Below are 24,419 nucleotides of genomic sequence, written 5' to 3' on the forward strand. Positions count from 1 at the left end.
TTAAATACATAAAAGAATAAAGTAATATTTTTCATGTGACTCTCCAAATTTTCTTGTCTTTAGCCTGACCTATTGAATGGTAGGAACTGAATGGTAGGAGATGACAGGCTTCTACTCCTTGACAGTTACTGGGCTCGGGATTATCGTGTAGACAAGCTGGCACTGATTTTTGCCTCACTTCCCTGTGTAACAGTGTGATGAATCTGGATGATCTGACAAGGAGAGGTCTGTATCTGAGCGACATCCCCCTGCACGATGCCACGCGTGACCTCGTTCTTTTGGGAGAGCAATTCAGAGAGGAATACAAACTGACTCAAGAACTGGAAATCCTCACAGACCGGCTGCAGCTCACGTTAAGAGCCTTGGAAGATGAAAAGAAAAAGACAGACACGTAAGAATGTAACCTTGTGGTGAAGGAAGGGCATCGTGTGGTGTGTGTCCACTGTAGTTAAGTCTGATAAGCAGACTAAAAAGGCATGGGGCCTGTAGAAGCTCTGGAGTAGTCAATAAAATCTACATCCCTTAAAAAGAAATCATGCGTACAGAAATAAATCCGTCTTAATGATAGTGGAAATCTGTCTTCTGTTTTTACAAACCAAGTTGAATGAACAGATGCTGAAATATCTCTCTCTGAAAATCAGCGTCTTTAAAGTTGAACAATCCATTCCTTCCCTCCTTCATATGAAGGCCGTGTGCTGGGGCTGGCTGGATTCTCAGGGTTACATTGGCCATTGCCTTTTAAAAGATATCTCGGAATTGGATTATTATTATTCTAGGGCTTGACAGATATGAACCGGACAATTTTGATGTCATCTGTAATCACAATTACATCTATAATGACCCAGGTTAACACAAATAGCAAAATCTGAGACACCTGGTTGGTGCAGGCAGTTAAGTGTTGGGACTCATGGTTTCGGCTCAGGTTGTGATCTCAGGTTCATGAGAGGGAGCCCTGCATCAGGCTCTGTGCTCAGCATGGAATCTGCTTCAAAGACTCTCTTTCTCCTTCTGCCCCTCACCTTTTACTCGGTTGAGTCATAGGAAGTTCTTCCTATACGTTTTCCTCATGGAAAGGGAAGATGTGAAGGGTGTGTGGTCTCTCTCGCGCTCTCAAATACATAAATAAACCTTTAAAAAAACACATCAGTTAACTATTTATTAACAATGGGGATGACATAGAAAAGGCCGTTTAATGCCTATCTTTATCCATAGCTTCTTAATTCACTTGTCTTGACTTTTGTATAAAGAAGCTCAAAGCTATGTTTAGCTGCTCTCATCCCTTTCCTTGTGGCCCTAAATGGACCCCTTAATCTATCCAGGCATTTTGCAGATTTCAGAAAGCGTAGAGGGCAGCCAACTCAAATTCCTCCCTCTGCTTGAAAAACAATTCAAATGCTATGTTTTACTGGTAGGTGGTACAACTTCATCCCTGAAAATAACACATTGTATGAAGCCTGCAAGGTTAAACTTTGCGGGTATACACCGTGGCTGTGGGGAAGAAAAAGGCAGAGAGGCATCACTTGTTCCCCTGGGTCCTCACCCCAAGAGACATCGATCGGCCTCATTTCTGCTTCTCGCTTGTCAGTTCCTCGGCCATCATCCCCTTCCTGTTGTGCTTAGCACCCTTGCCCCTCAGTGTAATCCCTGAAGCCATCAGAGTAATCTCTGTAGTGTCTATAGAAATACACTCTTTCCTTGCCTAGCCCAGTCTTCGTCCGTTTTATCAATTTCTTCCATGGAAGAATGAGGTTGAATGAGACTAGAGAAAAATCTACTTCTTTTAATATAATTTACACAAATTCAGGTAGTCTTCTTACTCCTAAGAGATAAACAAGGTCCTGATATTAGGCTACGCAGACAGTGTTTTAGGTGCTAATGATGACAGCTTTCCTACTGTGAGGCCATAATAGTGGGTCAGAATCCGGACCACAGATGAAAGACTTTGACTTCCAATTGCCAGGCTTCCCCCAATGCCTATTTGTTTGTTTGGCTTATTTCCGTTTGGCTTGGTTTGGATTTGGAGATGTTGTATGTCATTAAAACAAATAAATGATGGTATTTTTGATACCTGCCTCACACATATGGGTAATAATGGGTGTCCTGTACGAAAACCAGGTTTTTGAAGTGTGTATCACTTCAAAGCTCTGTGAAGTGGGCAGTAGGAGCCCTGAGGCGATGCCCAGCATTTCTTACTGTGGCTTTTCCCCCTTCCCACCGAATAGGTTGCTTTATTCTGTCCTCCCTCCATCTGTTGCCAATGAGCTGAGACACAAACGCCCCGTGCCTGCCAAAAGATACGACAATGTGACCATCCTCTTCAGTGGCATTGTGGGCTTCAATGCTTTCTGCAGCAAGCATGCATCCGGAGAAGGGGCCATGAAGATTGTAAACCTCCTCAATGACCTCTACACCAGATTTGACACACTGACCGACTCTCGGAAAAATCCATTCGTTTATAAGGCAAGTCCAGGTCATACCCTAAGGCGGTGCTCTTCAGAGTCTGAATTTTGAGATCCTAGGCTCAGAGGGTCCGTTCTCTGATGGTAGCCCTACAGCCTCCACGCAGTCACTGTTTATCATTTGCTTAAGTAATTAGCTCTTGTTATAAAACTTTCCCTTGCTTGTAACCAAAAGAAAGAGAACCAATGATTCCCTAGTTAAAATGAGATGTTCAGCAAATGTTATTTGCACTTACATTAATGAATTTGCACCCGTTGTTTATCACACATAATATAAACATAGTATTCATTTTAGTGCTCTGCAGAAGACAGTTTTACCGAAATATATAAATGCTTTGCATAGTAAAAAGTCAGAGAGCATGAGAAGGGTGCTGGGGACTCAGATTTGCTTTTAGATAACACTGACTTGAAGATAAACATTTATAAGGCATTTCTGCTCTTTGTTTCAATTAAAAAACAAATATTACATTGGAAAAATGGAGTCAGAGCATTCTTGCTTCATAAAAGCAAGAATGTTAACTACACCATCTCCAGGCATCTGGAGTAACAGGCGTGCCGCAAGGACTATTTATAGTGGTCTTCTGAGATACAATATAATGCTTTGTGAGCACATCAAAATATAAATGGTTAATGAGCATGACAAATCACTGGACTTTGGGCAGTGGCTCTTGTGCCGTAAATCATCATTATTTTAGGGAGATTTTGATAATCAATTGTTCTATTGAATGATAAGGGTATCTGAGGTGAGAAACCAGGCGTTACTAGGGAGAAAATAATGCTGTGTCTGTACCTGCCTGTAATCAAAGACCTCAAGTGCCATGTGTGTAAATTTCAAATAATCACAAGATTTCACCTTGTTGGAGTTGAATGTGTTAGAATTTTAAAAGAATTCAGAGAAGGAAAGTTGAAAGCTACTTGTAGCTTTGCAAGAATATTTTATTTATATATATGGGTAGCAAATGAAATGGCAATGTTTATTCTAAACAATGAACACGTAAATTGTATGTGCTGTGTTAGGTGGAGACAGTTGGTGACAAGTACATGACAGTGAGTGGTTTACCAGAGCCATGCATCCACCATGCACGATCCATTTGCCACCTGGCCTTGGACATGATGGAAATTGCTGGCCAGGTTCAAGTAGATGGCGAATCTGTTCAGGTTAGTAAATAAAACAGATATTATAATAGTAGTAGGAGACCTCTGTGGACAACTGACTCACATTTTCTACCCAGCAATCACTAATTATGTATAAGGAAAGACACCTTGAGGGCAAAGACAATAATCTTTTTCAAACCCATTGTTTTACATTTTTTTTCATAGAAATGGGAAATCTGTCCACCTGTTTGAAATTAACCTCTCTGTTCTATATACTGAAGTCATGAGGATGAGATAAAACTTCCTGTCCTTTCTGATTTATTTTTTAAAATCTGTTCCCTGTGTCTCATTTAAGTTGCCAGATCCACATCTTTGAGATCTTCAGACTGAGAAAAATGTTTCCTTGGAAAACAGATTTTGTGAGGGTTTTTTTTTTTATTTTCACAAATATACTTGGAGTTCTATTTTATAAGTATGCTGCAATACACTTGGAGTTCTTTTAGCGAATCCTTATGATTTTTATATGGTGACTCTACATTCTGTAATATAAAGTAATCAAAAATAATTATTTTGGTGATCGAACTTACTGAAACAAAGTTTTGATTTCTGCAGATAACAATAGGGATACACACTGGAGAGGTAGTTACTGGTGTCATAGGGCAGAGGATGCCTCGGTATTGCCTTTTTGGAAATACCGTTAACCTCACAAGCAGAACGGAAACCACTGGAGAAAAAGGAAAAATAAATGTATCTGAATATACATACAGGTAAGAAAACATGTCTGATTTGCAAGAAAAATGTGTCGTTACGTGTGGTTTAACTCTCAGTGTTTTTAAACAGCCATCACTTATGCTCTTAGGATTGTTTCTTTCTTATTTGAGAAGAATGGACCATTATTCCCACTTTTAATGATTTCAGATCACCTTAGGAATTCCCTGTATGACCGTTCTTACTAAAACCTTGCATTACCTTTAAATACAACTTTACTGTGGGTCGATCATTATTGTGTTGAGCTCTAATTTCATGCTCATGTCACTTTCTCCATATGTCCATATTCCATATGTCCATATTCCATATGGACATATTCCATACGTCTCTCCCTGTTCTCTGTCCCCTGTTTTTCAGATGTCTTATGACACCAGAAAATTCAGATCCGCAGTTCCATTTGGAGCATAGAGGCCCCGTGTCCATGAAGGGCAAAAAAGAACCGATGCAAGTTTGGTTTCTATCCAGAAAAAATACGGGAACAGAGGTATGACTAATCAGCATGTAATTCCTCTTTTTTAAAGACAGAATATGAATAGAGAGAGCTAAAGATAAATAAATAAATAAACAAATAAATAAAGCTAAATTATGATCGCTGAAAATATGTTTCATTTGAAAAGAATTCTTGCTTACAAACATGAACTCTCCAGTAAAGCAGCGGAAATACTGAAACATTAATGAGCCAGTTAGAACAATAAAAAGTTCTTAGGGGGGATCCCTGGGTGGCGCAGCGGTTTGGCGCCTGCCTTTGGCCCAGGGCGTGATCCTGGAGACCCGGGATCGAATCCCACATCGGGCTCCCGGTGCATGGAGCCTGCTTCTCCTTCTGCCTATGTCTCTCTCTCTCTCTCTCTCTCTCTCTCTCTGTGACTATCATAAATAAATAAAAAATTAAAAAAAAAAAAAAAAAAAAAAAAAAAAAAAAAAGTTCTTAGGGGATACTTTATGGTTGCCAGCTTTTGTCCTCTAATGAAATTAAAGCCAAAAGCACCAGATGGAGAAGACCTGTTGTTTGCTCTTCCTCCATGATCTGGCTTGAACACAGCTGAGGCGAGAGGGCTGTGAGGGCCTCCGCGGCCTCTTCCCTTAGCTCCTTAAGCTGTTCCGAGATCACCATCTGGGCAGAGTCAGGACCACAATTTATGAGAAGTTTCTTAATCATGGAGCTTCAGATCCTCCGAAGGGCCACGTGAGCTCCCTGTGGGATGTTTGGCAATTTTTAGATGCCCTAGTCCCTCGTGCATTTTTCCTAGAAAGGAGTGACTTAGAATGTTCCTGAACCTAAAGGATTGCATAGGGGAGCTTCCGGTTCGTGCTAATGCCATGGTCATGCTCCAGCTGGGACGCATGTGCTAGAGTAGACCTCAGACACTGGTCCTCTGCATCGGATCCCCACTCGCACTGGCTTGTCCACACCAAGGTTATGCCCACTGGGATCCCAAGCACAGTGCTCTGCTTCAGGAGCCAGTTTGATACTGTGTCCCCCTATTGATGTGCTGGTTCCTTAGAGGGGTGAGACTAACTGATTATATTTCTTTTTTCCGTATGTATACATGCCCTGAAAATGCCGGTACAGCATAAGTCCTAAAAGGAATGGAATGCCAAGTTTTAAAATATTTATCTTTATCTTCCTTCTGCTCTTTTTAAATAATTTACTTGTGGGGTTGGCATGCTTACAGATGTTCTTTGAATAAGTTAAACTCTACCTCAAGTGTTGCTCATTTTAGATGGGTGGCCCTGTTTCACCCAGAATTATGGTGGGAAGACAGAAAAACAGATATGAATGCCGATCACATTTTTGTGTAAAAAGAAAAAAAAGAGAGAATATTTGGGGGGATATTACAAACTTTATTACCCCTGAAAATGAATCCCTGTTTATTCCACTCTTCAAAGGAAACAACACAGGATGATAATTGAATGTTAGACTGTGGGACGAAGAGGACTGCAGAATGGGCTCCAGTTGTCCCCTGTCACACACCAAGCCTGGGAGCAATTAGTCCCTGTGGATAGATTTCGCTTTGTCCTTCGCGGTTACCCCAAGCCTTTCTCCTAGGTATAGCTTTCATGATTCATTACTCAACCTTAGCACTTCTTCTGATTATTTTCAAGGTTTCGTATGTTACCTGAAATTTGGCTTTAGATGTGAATGATGTGAGCTTCATGCGTCTTAAGATCTACCACAAGCGTTGCCAAGCATGGTAATCTGCAAGTGGTAGGCACCCAATAAGTATTTGTTGAATTTAATTAAATGACACAGAACAGTATTTGGTCCTGTGTGTATATATCATATCATGGCTTACCAAGTCTGTTTAGTGTTCGATGTATATGTACATGTATATTTTAATGACTATAATGACACGTAACAAAATTTATATCGTGTTGGTGTACTTCATTATAGAAATCGTTTTCTACAGGAGTGAATTCTGTTTTAGGAAAAAATGCAATTTATTTTCAGATTCCCAAAATAAGAATGAATATACCATACTAAGAAAATAGTGACTATTTTGAATTGTGCTAGTTTTCCTTCAAAAATGTAGGGTGCATATTTCTGTTACTAAAATCTTTGGTGGCTCACTCAAATTATGTGGCATTATAATATCCTCTACAATTCTGTTGTTTGTATTAAATCTTATTAACCACATGCAGCTGTTATAAAAAGCTGTACTGTTTCACACTGAGCTATTACATTAGCTTGGGATAAATGTTAGGCGCTCTGACCACATCCAAGAATAAAATTGAAGACACTGCTGGGATACTCCTGAAAGAGCCATTTCTGGCTTTTTATTTCCAGTAATGAGCTTCTTTTTCTTTGCTTGGAAGAATGTGATTATAACCAGGCCATCATGTTCAGAAAAGTTACTTTAATTTTGATGTAGACTGCATTCCTATTGGAATAATTGGCCTATCGCTCTTAAATATATTTGATAATTTATTTATACCTACCTTTATAAAATATAGTGCAACTACTTTTGTGTAAAAATGTCTTTAAATTTAGCATTTCGTATCAGCACATCTGTATATGTATAAATGTTCCACGTTCATGTGTAAGAGAGTCTTCAATAAATTATTTTTTCCACTTGTCATCAGTTTGTATTTCAACAAAAATAATATTAATGTTATTATTGGCCATATTATTACTGTCATTTTTAGAAGCACATTGCATAATCTCCCCGATTCTGCACTTTAGTATTATTTTTTTTGATTCTGCACTTTAAATTAATTTTGATTCACTCTTGTTAATACCGTTGATTGGCTCCTCTTGGATAGGCTTATCCTCAAACACTGTTTTTCTTTAGTACCAACAAGGTGGCAGAAGCAAGACTAGACCTGGAGGGACAGATTCACAGATCAAGAGGAAATGACATCAGCCCTTGAGGACCTGTCTTTTAGGAGTGAAAGACACATAAGCAAGTCATTAAAATACATGATATTTGTAGTGATAAAAAGCATAGCTAATGGGGCACCTGGTGGCTCAGTGGTTGAGCGTCTGCTTTTGGCTCAGGTCGTGATCCCGGGGTCCTAGGATCGAGTCCCACATGGGGCTCCCTGTAAAGACCTTGCTTCTCCCTCTATGTCTCTGCCTCTCTCTGTGTCTCTCATGAATAAATAAACAAAATCTTTTAAAAAACAACATCGTTAAGATACTGAAAGAATAACTTAGAAAATGAGAAAGGAGTGGATGAAGGTAGGATGGGAATAAGGAGTCAGCAGCCAGATCGGGGACCGTTTTATGGGGGTCTCGTTTGAAGATGAATTAATACCATGGAAACAAGGCTCCAGGCCAAGTTCAGCAGCCTGTGCTCAGGGTCTCCAGCCTCTCCCCTGTCTAATCCTCATGCATAGCACGGAGTCTGTGCATTGAGTCTGCTTTGCAAAAAGTTCTCTTCCTAATTTTAAATTCCTTGAAGTCTCTCTGTGGCACTGACCCTGTTGAACAACTTCAAGTTTATTTTCATTCTATATTATTATTATTATTATTATTAATTATTATTATTATTATTATTTCTGTTCAATTACTTCACAAACATTTTCTGGTAAGAATTTTAAAACATAAAGAAAAGGTGAAAGGTCTTGTAGAGGGTACAACCATTCACCTACCACCTGGATTCTAGAGTTATTAAAAATTCACTAAATTTTTGACAATTCTCTTTTAATCCTTTTTCCAGCTTTTTGTGGTCTGCTGGATTTCATTTATTTTGTTGAGCTATAACCTACATACTATGAAATTCCATTTTTATAAATGTACAATTCAGTGTTTTTGGTATATCCGCAAAGCTGTACAACTATCTAATTTCAGAATACTTTCATTACCCCTCAAAGACATCCCATAACCATTAGTAGTCAATCCCAATTAACCGCTTCCTCGAGCTCCCGGCAACACTGATCTACTTTCTGTTTCTAAGGATTGACTCATTCTGGGTGTTTCATATAAGCCGAATCCTACCATAGGTGGCCTTTGGGGTCTGGCTTCTTTCACTTAGAGTAATGTTTTTGAGGTTTGCCTATGTTGTAACAGATCAGTATTTCCTTACTTATTATGGTTGAATAAGATTCGGTTGTCTGGCTAGACCACATTTTCTTTATCCATTCATAAGCTGATGGACGCTTGAGTTGTTTCCACCTTTGGTTAATATGAATAATATTGTTGTGACCATATGTGTACAGGCTTTTGTGCACATATGTCTTCAGTTCTCTTGTGTGTATATCTAGAAAGTTAATTTCTGTGCCATATGGAACTCTAGGTTTAACTCTGTGAGGAACTGCTAAATGTTTTCCAAAATGCCTACACCAACTTTCTTTCCCACCAGCAGTGTATGAAGGTTGAGATTTCTCTACGTCTTCCGCAGCACTTGCTATTGCCCATCTTTTTGGTCTAAGGCATTCTGGTGGGCGAGAAGTGCCATCCGTCGTGGTTTGGGTTGGTGAATCCCTAATGACTAATTACGTTGACTGTCTTTTCATGTGCTCAGTAGTCATTTTGGAGTAGACCAAATCAGTAGACCTGATTTGGAGAAACTCCTGTTCAAGTTATTTGCCCCTTGGGTGAGTGGGGGATGACACCAGACCACTCACTGGGGTCCCTGTTGATCTCCTGCCCACTACCCTCTTCCCTGAAGGCGTGGAGCCAAGGGGCTGATCCAGAGCTGGAGGGGGAGTGCCCAGATGCTGGCTGGGATGCCCAGATGTGCTTCCCAACTCACTCCATCCCCGCATTCCTACCACAGCTGGGCACATCTCTGACCCTGGCACCGTAGTGGGCCTCCCACAGCTTTCACAGCTGCTGGGTGCCCAGGACAGGAGGCTGATGCAAGAGGGGCCCACAGAGCACAGGAGCGGTGGTGATGGTGGGGAAAGTGGAGCTGAAGTGCGCTGGGCTTTGTTGAGGTGTGACAGTTTATCATGACTGCGGTCAGGCAGGAAAGCATGGATGGCACCCATGGGCGAGGAACTTGGCAGGGGCCCAAATCAGAAGGCCTGGAGAGACCTTGACATCATCATCTGTAGTGCAGGAGGGATCATTTTCTCCCTGTGGATTTTTTCACAGGGAATGAATGGGTGGGAGGGTCCTGACATATTGTTTTCTCTCACTATTTTGTGGAATTTTTCCTATTCTTGTGTCTATTCTGCAAATTATAAGCTTGATAATAGTACCAATAAAAGATATTTGGCTATTGAGAAGTTGGGGGAAAAAATTATTTGCCCCTTTATACATTGAGTTATTTTTTTTAATTGTAGAGTTGAAGGTGTTTTTATATTCTGTACACTAGACCTAACAGATCATGATTTGCAAATATTTTCACCTAAGATGTGGGTTTTTTCACTTTCTTGGTAGTGCACTTTGAAGCTCAAGTTTTGTTTGTTTATTTCGATTGTATTTTATTTTTTATTATTATTTTTTTAAGATTTTACTTATTTATTCATGAGAGACACACAGAGAGAGGCAGAGACATAGGCAGAGGGAGAAGCAGGCTCCTCGAAGGGAGCTGTGTGCAGGACTCGATCCTGGGACCCCGGGATCACGACCCGAGCAGAAGGCAGATGCTCAACCACTGAACCACCCGGTATCCTAAAGCTCAAATTTTTAAATTTTGACCTAGTTAAATTTCTCTGTTTTTCTTTGGTAGCTTATGCTTTGGATATCTTTAAGAAACCATTGCCTGATCCAAGGTCACGAAGATTTATAACTGTGTTTTCTACCAAAAGCTTTATAGTTTTAGCTCCTTACATTTAGGTATTTGGTACATCCTGTGTCGGTTTTTGTATATAGTGGCCCTAGGGGACCAACTTCTTTCTTCTGCTTGTGGAAGTCCACCTTTCCCAGCGTCATTTGTCAGGAAGAACATTCTTTCCTCATTGGATTGTCTTGGTATCCCTCTTGAAAGTAAATTGACCATAAATGTAAGGGTTCATTTTCAGACTCTCAATTCTCTCTCATCGATTTATGTCTATCCTTATGCCAGTACCACACAGACCTGTTTACTGTAGCTTTGTAGTGACTTTTGAGGTTAGGAAATACGAATTTTCCAACTTTGTTTTCTAGTGGCTGGTTAAGCATTGATATTCCTTGATTCTTCCTCATCTTTAATAAACTCACTTGTCAAATCTGTGACTACTAAGAGTCATGACTCACAGTGGTTGCACATTTACTTTGTGCGAGATTTTATTCTTGCCACTTTATATGGTTTATTTTACCAACATCCTAATAACCTAAATAAGTGTGTTTGGGCAGTTCCAGTGGCTCAGCGGTTTAGCGCCGCCTTCAGCCCAGGGTGTGATCCTGGGGACCCGGGATCGAGGCCCACGTCGGGCTCCCTGCATGGAGCCTGCTTCTCCCTCGGCTTGGGTCTCTGCCCCTCTCTCTCTCTCTCTCCTCCCGTGTCTCTCATGAATAAATAAACAAAATCTTTAAAAAATAAAAGTGTTGTTTAAAAAAAGTATGTTTTATTTTTTACTATGCCACTGTATTTAGTTTGCTAACATTTCACTTTGATTGTTACGTCGTTTTTATAAGCAAGAACAGTCTGTAGTTTTGTATGTTTTGATGCTGTCTTGGTCAGGTTTGGAGAACAGATCATAGATTTCCCCATATAACAAATATGAAAGTTTGCTTAATTTTTTCTGGAATAGTTTAACTAACATTTTCATTACCTGAGAAACAACTTCCTGTGAACATCTTCAGATTTAGCGCCTTTGGTTTTTTTGTTTGTTTGTTTGTTTGTTTTTTTCCTATGGAATAGCTCTCTACTCCACAATTCTCTCTGTCGCTTTTCTGGGAACTGATCTCTTTAAGTTTTTAACTTATTAGACTTACTATTAGTTTTTTTATAAAAGAAAAACCCATCCATTTCATTCAGATTTTTAAAAGTATTTTATAGACATACAAAGTAAACTTATGATATTGAAGTTTTTTCTCACTTTTGAAGATTGTTTTGCCTCGAAGAGTGTTTGTTCTCTTCACTTTAGGCCTGTTAATTAGTGACTTTTTTCTGTTTCATACAACTGGCTTTTGGATTGGTGAGTTTTACTATTTTCCAACTTTTAAATTTCTTTTTTAATCACTAATTTCTTCTGTTTTATTTAATTCAGGGTTTTTTTTTGGTACCACTTTTTTGAGTTATATGTTTGCCTTCAAAATCAAATGCTATAAAATATCCTCTGATAAAAACATTTGGACCAAGTATTCTGATATATCATATTTTAGCTATTAATATTTTTCATTATTATTATTTTTTAATTCTCCAATTTTACTTGGTATTTTCCTTTTGTTCCAGGACTTGTTTAATCATGTGTTTTAAGTTTTCTGTATCTTCTCTTTCCTTTGCCCCAACTGTTTTGTCCTGCTCAATATGGATTCTGTCTCTAGTGCTTTCTTTTCTGTACTGGTATTTGTCCTGGGAAGGAGAATTTGTAGGTTATTTTTAGTTTCATAGATTCCCGTCCCACCCCATCATCATCAGACCTTCCCCTGGTCTCCTTATACTCAACTCAGTAATTGGTTTCTGTAGATTGCTGTTCTGTTTTGGTTGCTATAGCCTCAGGTGGGTCAACTGGGCTTTCCAATAAGTATGTATTTGTGATATCCAGATTCTCTGAGTTGGAGCACCAGGTCCTTCCTCCTATTTCTTGCCTCATAGATAATAACACCATCTGATGGTTTTAGCTATCATTGGTTCCCAACCTGTAGGTTTGGGGTACATTTGGGTTGCAATTAAGTGTTTGTGTTTTGGTATAGGCATCTGTGAGTTTTTGACTTTGTAATTTTAATTGATATGCCTGTTTTGAAGGGACATTCAGGAAGAATCAAAAACTACAGCAAGCTGCCATCTTTCCAGAACCCAACATGCATTTTCAGAGCATCTACTTGTGACAGGCGCTGTTCTTGGTATTGGGGATGCATCAGTGAACAATCTTCCCTGCGTTTGAAACACTTAAATTCCAGTTTTTTTGATCTTGAATATTTTAAAAATCTATTCTACCTACACCATCCTACTTCAGGCATTCATCATCTCTAACCCGGACAAATACAAGATCTTCTTTATATGTCTTTCTACTTCCTGTCTTTCCCCTCTCCATTCGTCACTCCCAGAGGCTGCCAGAGCAGTCTTTCTCAAATCAAAATTACTCTCTTGCCTAGATCACTTGTTAGTCATTGTCTAGACACCCTAGGAAAGCATACACAATTATCACCGTTACCAGATTTATCTGTTAGTCTTTGCCTTTGTAATTTTCTACTTAGCTCTTTCTGGAATGTCTTGTACCCATACTCTTCCAGCAAATTCCTAATTTTCTTGGCACTCAGTTCTGCCATTGGAGATTTCCTAGACAAATTTAGTTCTTCCTTAGCTTAGTACTTCACAGTACTTACCATGGTTAGCACATTGTTTATATGTCTGTTTCTATATTAGGCTTCAAGTTTTTTGAAGGCTAAAATAGTTCCTCCTTTCTTAGATTTATTATTTGAGCCCACCACAAAATGGACATTCAGTATTTGTCGAGTGAAGGAAGGGAGGGAGCAGTCTCTTTGAGTGGTGGGGTCAAAAACCAGAATACAAGGGCATGACAAATGAGGACTGGACAAAAAAGGAAGCCAAAAAAGACTTCAAAAAATGCCATTATTCAATTTGTACTTGAGGGAAACCATAATGTCATTGGTGTAGGGGCTGATTTAGATAGAGAAGAATCAAGATTGGAACTGGGGAAGCTCTCATACAGGAGTGTATGGGTCTGCTTTAATGTGGTGGCAGGATCGAAGTTTTATTGAGGACCGATCAAAGTTCAGTGAAACAAATCCAATGAAAACCACCTCAAAAAAATTAAAGCGGAATGCTTGATTGAAGATAGAAGTACATGCTTTGAATTGAAGATGTAAATACATGTTTTAAAACTTTCACAGTAGAGTGCCAATTTTTATACACACACAAATATCTTTCAGAACTAATTCTTTATTTCATTTAGATATATGAAATGATTCATCAAATGACATGTTATGTTTTCTTTGTCATTGAAGTATGAGATATTGAAATCGATAATAAGAATATATATTTCATCTCTGAATTTCCTATGTGATGAGACTGAAGAAGGTGTCTTTTCTACATTAATGAGGTGACTTTTAGATCACAGCCACAGATGAAGACCAGTTGCCAGTGGAACCAACCACTGCTTAAAGGGTTCTACTTTCAGTACCACACCTGTGCTCCAAACTCCAGGGAAGACAGAAGGGCTGGAGGTTGAATCGAATTGCCAAATGGCCAATGATTTAATCAATCATGCCTATGTAATGAAGCCTCCATAAAACCCCGAAAGGACAGGGTTCAGAGAGCTCCTGAGTTGGTGAACGCGTGAAGATAAAGGGTTAGTGGTGCCCTGGGAGAGGGCATGGAAGCTCTGCCCTTCCCCCTCCACCATCTTGCCCTATTTATCTCTTTCATTTGACTGTTCCTGAGTTAATCTCCTTTTATAATAAACTGATAATCTAGTAAGGAAATATTTCTCTGGGGACAGTCTTGTAGGACTGAGCCCTTGTCCTGTGGATTCTGATGCTGTCTCTGAGTAGATAGTGTCAGAGTTGAGTTGAATTGTGTAAGACACTCAGTTGATTCCCTGAGAATTACTTGGTGGTATGGGGGGAAAAAGCAAAAACAAAACCCAGATTGTGAATGAGTGCAGAATTCTTAAAGGGGAAAAGTCATTTATCTGCTTACCCCTAAATAGGTTTCTTTTTGGGGTCCTCACTAATGACTCTTAGAAACTCTAGAGGGCAGCAGAGAATGCTATTTAGAATAGAAGTCTGGAAAAATGGGAGGGACACAGGGTATCTCTCAAAAGTGCAGTCCACTGCCTTGGCTCCCACCTGACTGTCACTTCCTGTGTACAGCCTTGAATCCATCCCTTCCACCCATCCGTCCTCTCCCAGGTTTAAAGAATGTCATAAAAATAATTATTTCTATTTCATCATAACCATTTGTGTAGCATGGAACCTATTCACACATATCTTGTTCTAAAATTTCACCCAAGTATTTCCTGCTAATTCTGTAGGAAGCTGTCCAAATTTATTAAAACAGACAATTATGACAGAAGCTATAATTTTGTACAGAATTATTATAGACAAACTAAGCTGTATTTGTCTCATGTTAAATACAACTACAAATAAGAAAGTGCTATTTACTTACAGGGAGAAAATTAGAAAACTACTTTTGTATTAATTAAGGGTATATTTAAGTGATTCTTCCTTGCTACCTCTACCAAATGGAGAGAGGATATAGCCTCTAGGGTAGATTTAAAACAAACAACAACAACAAAAAATACTGGACAGAAAGTTAAGAATTTGAGTCTAGTTCTTGCAAGGTGAGGCCTGTGGTCTTGAAAAATCATTTACCTTCTTAGGAATCATTTTCCTAATCTCCAAAAAAAGAAGTTGGATAAGATGATATCTAAAGTTAATTATTACTCTAAAATTCCACTATTTCTTTGGTAAAAATTCCAGTGCAGTGATGCTGTGACTTTGGCCTGGTCCTTTTGAAAATACGTAGACAATCTGTCCTTAACTGTACTCACTTTAATAGTTAAGGAATATTGAGTAAACCAGCTGAGAGATTTTATTTTTTGTTTTTTAAAGATTTTATTTATTCATGAGAGACACACAGAGAGAGGCAGAGACATAGGCAGAGGGAGAAGTAGGCTCCCTGCAGGGAGCCCAATACGGACTCGATCCTAGGACCCTGGGATCATGACCTGAGCCAAAGGCAGATATTCAACTACTGAGGTACACAGGTGCCTCTCACTGAGAGATTTTAAAGGTAATTAAAACAAATCCAAGGCATAAGCCTGGTGTGGACTTTTGGCTGCAAGCTAAAATCAGAATGACTAGATCCTGATCAGTGTATAAAAATATTAACGTATGTGCATCTGTTAAAAATTGGCCTCATGTTATTTACCTAATTATGTTACATAAGTTTACATTTTTAAATTAAGAGTTGTGTTTTTGATTCTCTGAAAAATAAGGAGAGTAAATGTACCTCTATTTCAAGCAGTGATTCTTTGAATAGAAAATTACCCCTTAAAAGTTAAAGACAGGAACTACCAGTTTTACATGTAAGATTTTTTAAATTATTACTAGTGAAATTTATTGCTCATTTTGTCTTAAGAAGCACTTCCCCTAAAAAAAGGAGAACTCTATAACTGAAACATGGAAACAATCTGTGACCCTCAGTGGACGAATGGATAAATAAAATGCGATACATGCATATAAAGTGGAATATTATCAGTCTTTAAAAAAGAGAAATCTACCATTTGTGACAACATGCATAGACTTTGAAGGCATTAAGGTCATTATGATAAGTGAAATAAGCCAGACACAGAAAGGCAAATAATGCATTATTCAGCTTACATACAGAATCTAAGGAAGGTGAACTCCTAGAAACAGGGAGTAGAAGGTTGGTTACCAGGGAACAGGGACTGGAGGAAATGGGGAGATGTTTATAGATATAAAGTTGGGACACCTGGGTGGCTCAGTTGGTTAAGCATCTCACTTTTGATTTTTGGTTTAGGTTATGGTCTCTGGATCTGGAGGGATCAAGCTCAGTGTTGGTAACTGAGCTCAGGAGGGAGTCTGCTTGAGATTCTCACTCTCTCTCTACCCCCCATCCCTGCTCACTCTCTTTCTCTGTCTCTCTCTCTCTCTCTAAAATAAATAAAAACTAAAAAAACCCACAAAGGTAAGATGAATAAATTCTAGAGACCTAAGGCACAGCATAATAACAATAATGATGTATTGTATACATGAAATTTGCCAAGATCTTAAGGGTTGCTACACACACACACACACACACACACACACAAGGTAAATATTAGAAGTGATAGGTATGTTAATTAGCTTGATTGTGGTAATCATTTCATAATCTATGCATACATACATCAAAAAGTCATGTTGCATGCCTTAAATGTGTACAATTTTAATTTATCATTTATATCTCAATAAAGCTGGGGAGATATAGTTTTGTCAACTTAAAAAAATAAGTTAAAAAAATTCTTAAATACTTTCCCTATTGTGGTTTCCTGAGTCACATGAATAAGGTTCAATATAATTTATATACACTCATGAATACTATACAATTATAAAGTTCTGGGCAACCACAGCACTAAAATCTGGTATTGTAGTTCAAACATAACCAAAGGGATTTGGGTTATTTTTGTGGAAAAATCATTACAGTGAGAGGCAAGGCTGAGCCAGCTCTTGGGCAATTGGCATTCTGAATGGGAGTGATTATGGTGCTTCTCTAGGAATGAGGGGTTTGTTTCCTGGAATCTGGGACCAGGTGAAGACAGGGTCTGGAGAAAATATCAGTGTCGGGAAGTATGTAGAAATCAAATTTAGGATCTGACAAGAAAGCCTAGTGTCTTACAGATAGAAGCCAGTAACCTAGAGAGTTTGAGACAGGAAAGATTTGGGAGTTAAGTGTGTTTGGAATCAAAACCTTTTAAAAGCACTGTGCCAGTGTGTACGTGCATTGATATTTTTGAAACATATATGTTTAATGATTTTATAACCTCAATTTTAAACATACAGCAGGCTGTAAGATAACAGGGTGTTCATAATTCCTTGATGCATTAGTATAACTATTTCTTCCACCAAGGCACCATTTTTTGGATACTTCCTTACTTTATTAAGGTTAACAGTGCACTTATATATCGAAATGTTTACAAGTTTTCAGTGACATTTAAATTCTGAATTATCTTTCCATAATTAAGTTTCTTTAGGCCCAGTGCTTTGCGTTTTATAGAAAACACTTATCCTCAGGTCACAAACAGGAAAGAGGATAATTTGCAAGTGGTACAAAGATGATTCCAAACCTCAGCTGGCCGGTTTCCCAAATTGCAACCACTCTTATTATTTAATGAAAATAGAGACCAAAAACAATTTCTTAAACGTTATCACTGTGTGATTCCGGTGACTAAGAAATCCCTGACTATCAAGCAGTAAGCTGTGATTCGGCAACCTCAGAACACTAGCAAGGCTTCGTTGTGAAGTATTTTAGCAGAAGGCCACAAATCGTGTTTTCCTAAGAGGAACAAGGAACTATGGATGTCATTTAGTAATGCATCGGAATGGCATTGCCTAGTGCGAGAGCTGCACAGAAACTCCTGGTCACCTCTTCTTCATCTATTATTTTGGATAAGCTTTCACAATCCTGCCGTGGCCCTGCCCACCAGCTACACAGGCAGCCGCCAAGCCATACTGGCCCCCCTCCTTCTATAATCTTTTGGCAGCTGCCATGGCCACCTGGCAGCCGGTAACTCCAGATGGGTATCCCAGGGACAGCGATCCACTCCAGTTGTTAAACTTTTCCAGAAGAGGTGATCCAACCTTGGTTTTTCTACCAATGTAGTTTTGTGCAGAGCAGTTAGAATCCATGGCTTTAAAATTAGCCAAAATCAGACCTGAGAATGCTTCATGAAATTCAAAGGCATCAATATCATTCATCCTTAATCCTACCCTTTCCAGAACTTTTGGAGCAGCATATGTTGGCCCAAGTAAAAGTTGATCTTTTCGATTCTGAGACGCATACACAAAATCCCTCAGATACACCTTCAGCTTACAACCCATGGCCAGAGCTTTTTCCTCTGCCGCAATCAGCATTGCAGGTGGACCATCAGATAAGAAAGCAGAATTTGCAGTTGTCCCAGTGCCAGAGGGCTTGAGGAATGCAGGTTTTAGTTTGACCATCTGTTCCCAGGAGGAAGGACCAATACCATTATCTTTGGTAACTGTATCTTTTCCTGGTACTTTGAAGGGTGCAATACCAGACAGGAATCCTTCACCCTGTGCCTTCTTGGCCAGCCTGCGTGAGCATGTACTTATCCTGGTCCAGTCGAGAAACAGTCAAGGCAACACGAGTTGGTCTGTAGAGTGGCCCCGGGTCTCACTAGTGGAAAACTCAGCCACTGTGGGGAGCTCAAGCCATAGACAGGAAATTCAGTCTGAATTTCGAGATTAAAGACAGTCACTGACCCAAAGTCTTGGTCTTACTGAACTCAAGTACCATTTTCCTTGAATGATAAATAGGGATGTCGCATATTAACTCTACACCACCTACCATGACCACATCACACTGCCCAGAAATGATCAAGCCAACAGCTATGTGGGCTTGGTTGGCAGAGAGCAGGAGTCTTGTCAGGGGAGCCAGCTCCAAAGGCAGCCTGTCTAGCCACATTGCTTGTTTTCACTTCTTGTATAACTGTGCCAAAGATGTTATAATCAGCAACATCCTTTGGAACATTGGTCCAACGCAACAAACTGAAAAGTACCACTCTAGCCAAATTAGGTGGCATCAGATCCATATATGATGTGCATGACTGCAAAAAATGGAATGCAAACACCATCCACCACTATATTCCTTATGTTGGGTTTGGCTAAGGTGTTCTTTGATTTGGTCTGGATGGCTGGGGCAGCTCCTAGCTGGGAGGAACAGCTCAGGGTCTAACAGAAAATCAGAAGGCCCATTTTGATGCATTGGGAAGACTTTTAAATGTGTAAATCAAGATGAAAATCACTCTGAAATCTTAGCTTTGTCCTCTCAGGCTCCTCCTGCTACAGGCACCAAAAGTTCAGCCTCAAGTCCCAAAACTAGGCATCCAAAGCACCATATTTTTAAAGTTTGTTTAGAAATTGCAAGAGTTGGTCTCTATCAGCATAGTCAAAAATAAATATAAGGTCAGATGTAAATTTGAGTCGCATTAGATATGTGAAATTTTAAATTAGAAAATGTCTGGTGGGGATCCCTGGGTGGCGCAGCGGTTTGGCGCCTGCCTTTGGCTCAGGGCGCGATCCCGGAGACCCAGGATCGAATCCCACGTCGGGCTCCCGGTGCATGGAGCCTGCTTCTTTCTCTGCCTCTCTCTCTCTCTCTCTCTCTCTCTCTCTCTCTGTGACTATCATAAATAAATAAAAATTAAAAAAAAAAGAAAGAAAATGTCTGGTGACCACACTTTAAAAAGTAGAAAGAAACAGGTGCAAGTGATTTGAATAATATGTTTTATTTAACCCAATCTATACACGTAATCCATATATGATATGCCTTATCTCAACCTAAAACTTTGAAATCCAGTGTGTATTTTATATGTGCAATACATCTCAATTCAGACTAGTGTTAAAAGGTAAACTAAGGTTTATTAAATATTTTGAGAATTTATTTAAACAAAAATCTATTCCAAATGGGTAGCACCATTCTGAGAGTGGTTAGGAGCTCTCCACTGATAGGAGGCTTTTCTAGAGAGACAGTGGAGGCAAAGTAAGGAAATTATTGATTGGGTATAGTTTAAAGCCTACATAGCTGTTTGTGATTGGTTGTCTTTGGGTTTCAATTTCATAACCTAGAGGCATTTAAAGGATTAGAATTTTGGGTCGTTCATGCAAGCTTCTATGGCATTCTAGCCACATCAGTCTATGGCCTCCTCGTTTAATTAACTTAACACCAGCCACTTTTCAAGCACTCAGTGGTTACTAGAAGCTGATGGCCATTATTGCACAATTCAGGTCTAACTACACAGGATATTGATGGATCTTCTGTACAAAGTGAATATTCACCTGAAATATTTGGTTGTTTTGTTTCTTCCTTGCCAGCACATTGAATAATACCTTGTTATTTATGAAAACAAAACAAAAAAAATTGCTGAATTGTTGAAAGCGAAAGGGGTCATGGGATAAAGAAAAAAAAGTATATACATGCTTATGTTTTTTAATTTAATTTATAATATTCAGTTTTGAATAGAGCCTTTGAACTTTAACACTCCACGTATTATAACATAATATAAATGGTGATAAGAGTAATAAAGGAAAATGAGCTCTAGCTGAGAGATTCTTAGAAAAATATTTAAGGAAAGAGAAATTGGACCTTTTCATAAGTTGCTAACAGAAGCAACTTAATGTTCTAATATTATAAAAATTATAAAGAATGTTGCATTTTCACTTGACAATTCTCTTGCAAGGTTTGCAAGAAGAAATTATAAAGCACCAAGCAGCACCTATTGTCTTCTGACAAAGCTAAGACTATGAAGACCTAGTTTCTCATTGAGTAACCACCCACATTCCATTTCCCTTTTCATTTATATTCCTGTTAAAAGTTGCTCTTTCCCTGTCGACTGAGCCTATTTTTACACTTGACAAGAATATTACCAAAGTACTAACTGAAAATGAATTATGCAACAGATAACTACTAACCATTTTGCACACTTGTGGAAGCAATTTTTACTTCACTTGGGCTCAATAAAATATCCCTGAAATGTAGGAGCTCTTCAGACATTAGTGGGATAAAATGTGCCTATCATACTGACCACATGCTCTTCTCTCTCATGCTAAAAAGTTGTTCCTGATTTATAAATTTTTAGAGATTCGCAGCTCTTATAGATAACTCATTGCATCTGTTAAAATGTTAATCTCTTTTAAAAGTTCTTTTAAAAATAGTGTTAAAACTGGAATAAAAGATACAAACCTTGGGACACCTGGGGGGCTCTGTGGTTGAGCATCTCCCTTTGGCTCAGGTTGTGATCTTAGGGTCCTGGGATCGAGTCCCACATCAGGCTCCCCACGAGGAGCCTTCTTCTCCCTCTGCCTATGTCTGTGCCTCTCTCTCTCTCTGTTTCTCATAAATAAATAAATTAATTAAAATCTCTAAAAATAAAAAAAAATTTAAAAACCTATGCTACTGATGACAGTGAGGGGTAATACCACCTACCATGCCTGTCACTGGTTCCCTTATGAGCCCAACAGTATTTTGAACATTACACATGTGCTGATCCTTACAGTAACCCATTGGTCAATACTGTTATTCTCACCTCCAGTGTATTTTATTTCATTTTTTTCAAATGGTATCCAGCTTTATTAAAGATACTTGTAAACAATCATGGTACTTCAGGCAGGACACGAGCAGACAATCCTTAACAGTATACAACAACTTTCGCACTCCCTTCTTCAGTGGGCTACCGAAATCAGTGAGCCACTAGAAAGCCCAGTGAAGTCTTCATCGGATGCTTTGAACATCAGAATGAGGGTTCACAGTTTCACATTTAGCATGTTGTTGAACAACTTTCCACAAGACAACCCTGCCTTTGGGGAAATGAAAGTAGCAGAATCATCAATTTGAAGATCCACAAGCTAAAAAAGGAAATCCTTTGAGGGAATGACATCTCTGTGGTGACACTGCAAAGTCCAGATTGCCTGACATACTGGGAACCATGTCTGGGGGTCAGGTTCCATCAGGCCTCTGGGTTTAAGGGAGTCAAGTCTGTGGTGAAGGCAGAGAAGAAGAAGAGAACATAAATAATGAATTTTGGTTTTTCACACTATAATACGTTTATGCCAACGTGGCTAATGTGTGTCAATATTAAGGAATCCCTCCTCCTGGAAACCCAAAGGAAGTTTCTCAAAACTAGAAGGGAAAAGGAGTTTCCCCCCATATCAATCTAGCTTGGGGGATATGGTATTAGTGACATATGCCTTTCCTCCAAAACAGCAATGAAATGCTCTGTGTGCTAAAAAAAAAAAAAAAAAAAAAAATTCCCACATAGCTTAAAACAATCCCACATTTTTATATAATTTGATAAAAAACAGTATTTCAAACTATACAGTCACCAGAGGTACACCGTTATCAAAAGTGCATACATTTTACGTGGCACGGCCTGCGCGCTTAGCTTTCTGTGTCTGGTCTGTTTGGCCACCCTCATTTTCTGTAGGGTTATTTCCTCTTGCCAGCATCAACTTTCACCTTTTTTCCCCTTGAGCACCTTCTCTCCTTTCTTTGCAGGGGGTTTTTAGGCTTGGGCTTGGGCTTTGGAGGTGCAGGATAAGGCAACCTTGCAGATCTCTCATCCTTCACTCTGACTTTATGTCCTTTAGCATCCCCTTCAGCCTTCGGGCTGAGATTGGTGACAGTGGCAGCAGAACCTTGGCACTGGACATGGGGAGGCAGTGGCACATGGCATTTTGGCTGCCCTGGGCTCATTCTTGCCTCTTGCTCTTCACACTGCTGTACCTCCATTCTACTTAAAAGGAAATGCAGCACATCAAGTTTGCATAACTTGCCAGAAGTCAAGCAAAGTGAGTGGAAGAGCAAATAATTACACATGGCAACTAGACGCCAGAACCCAGGCTGCCAACCAGCATGCTCTGGTGACTGCCAAATTATAGAGAAGCAGAGCAGTTGGCGAGAGGTCAGCTTCTGATGGGAGTTTTAACATTAGATTATTATCTGTCAGGTGATAGAGTTCTCGTTGGACAAGTGAGCATGGAGTGTAGGGAGATATGACAGGTGGTTTTAGCCTCAAATCTTCAGACTAACACTGAATGGCAGGATTTGGAGGCACTGGGGACACTGGCAAAGGGCAAAAGCAGGTCCAGAGAAGGGACACATGATGAAACTCAGAGTAGGTCACAAGACAATGATCACACATATAGACCAAGAGGATCATCTGCTTTGCAGCAGGAGATTGGTTGGAAGAGCACCATGGCCCATTTAAGGACAATAGGCTTATGTTTTGCCTGCAAACCAGATTTGCCCAAGACTTTTCAGGTTGTAGGAGTGTTTTATGCCAGTACTACGCTCTGATGGGCCGTACAGGTAGGGATAGAAAGTCATTTACTGTATTCCCCATTAAGGCACTTTCTAGGAGTGCGGGCTCCTTGGATGTTGAGTGAATGCTCTGTGAACGCATCCAACTCACTCTCATGCACCTTGCTTACATCTAGGAGCATTTTTTGTTTTATTTGTAGGGGTTGCTGACCCAAAGAACTCATATTTATAAAAAAAAATAACTCATATTTATTTTCCTCCTTATGTCCTCTAGCAAAGTGTCTCAGAAATACAGAAGAAATTGTCCTGATTTCCCATACCCTAATTTAGGGCTTTGCTTCCATCGTACTTGGGCATAATCCATGGCCATTCTTCCATTTGCTAAAATTTTGTTGACTTGCTTTCTTGTCAAATAGACTGAGAGAATGCAGGTCCAAGGCTGCGTATCCAGTCTAGTCCCCACAGCCAGGCGAGAGCTTTGCCGCACAGTAGGAGTTCCGGATTGTTGTGTGTCCTTCTTCCAAATACTGGAGAATCCACTGGGAAGGAAGTATGATATTTGCATAATTTCTAAAACATCTGTGTTTTCCACTTAGCACTTTGTTCTTTGAGTGATTGTGGATTTATTTATTACAGCCTTTTCTCCACATACAGATTCTACAATCTGTTGTTATTCATTTAAATTCACCTAGATTTCCCTATAAATACCTTCCACTTTCCCCACTAGTGCAAGTGTGTACATATGTGAATATATGTATCTTAAAAAATTTATAAGATGTTATTAATCACATTTTTATTTGCTTTGTTTTTTACATTTAAATTCAATTAGCTAATATATATACATTATTAGTTATAGATATAGTTTTCCATAATTCATCACTTGCATATAAGTGCTCATCATATCACATGCCCTCCTTAATGCCCATCATCCAGTTACTCCATCCCTCCACCCACCTCCCGCTAGATTTAAAATTGTAATTGTATGTACTAAAGAAATTGAATCACAGACACAAAGATTTGAATTTTATTTTATTTT

The 24,419-nt window shown here is 39.3% G+C and overlaps 1 protein-coding gene and 1 pseudogene across 1 annotated transcript in view; one reads left to right on the forward strand and one right to left on the reverse strand.

Moving 5' to 3' along the window:
- The window catches only part of GUCY1B1 (guanylate cyclase 1 soluble subunit beta 1), a 47,431-nt gene extending 40,029 nt beyond the window's left edge, over positions 1-7,402 (forward strand). The window contains exons 9-14 of the mRNA XM_072773754.1: positions 194-391; positions 2,223-2,460; positions 3,477-3,617; positions 4,167-4,321; positions 4,680-4,806; positions 6,213-7,402. Coding sequence (XP_072629855.1) covers positions 194-391; positions 2,223-2,460; positions 3,477-3,617; positions 4,167-4,321; positions 4,680-4,806; positions 6,213-6,236 — 883 coding nt within the window. The 3' untranslated portion in view covers positions 6,237-7,402. The remainder of the gene's footprint in view (positions 1-193; positions 392-2,222; positions 2,461-3,476; positions 3,618-4,166; positions 4,322-4,679; positions 4,807-6,212) is intronic.
- Positions 7,403-17,708: 10,306 nt separating this feature from the next.
- LOC140602297 (trifunctional enzyme subunit beta, mitochondrial pseudogene) lies at positions 17,709-22,852 on the reverse strand (annotated as a pseudogene).
- Between the last annotated feature and the right edge of the window lie 1,567 nt (positions 22,853-24,419).

The sequence above is a fragment of the Canis lupus genome, chromosome 13, assembly GCF_048164855.1.
Source record: "Canis lupus baileyi chromosome 13, mCanLup2.hap1, whole genome shotgun sequence".
Taxonomy (NCBI): domain Eukaryota; kingdom Metazoa; phylum Chordata; class Mammalia; order Carnivora; family Canidae; genus Canis; species Canis lupus.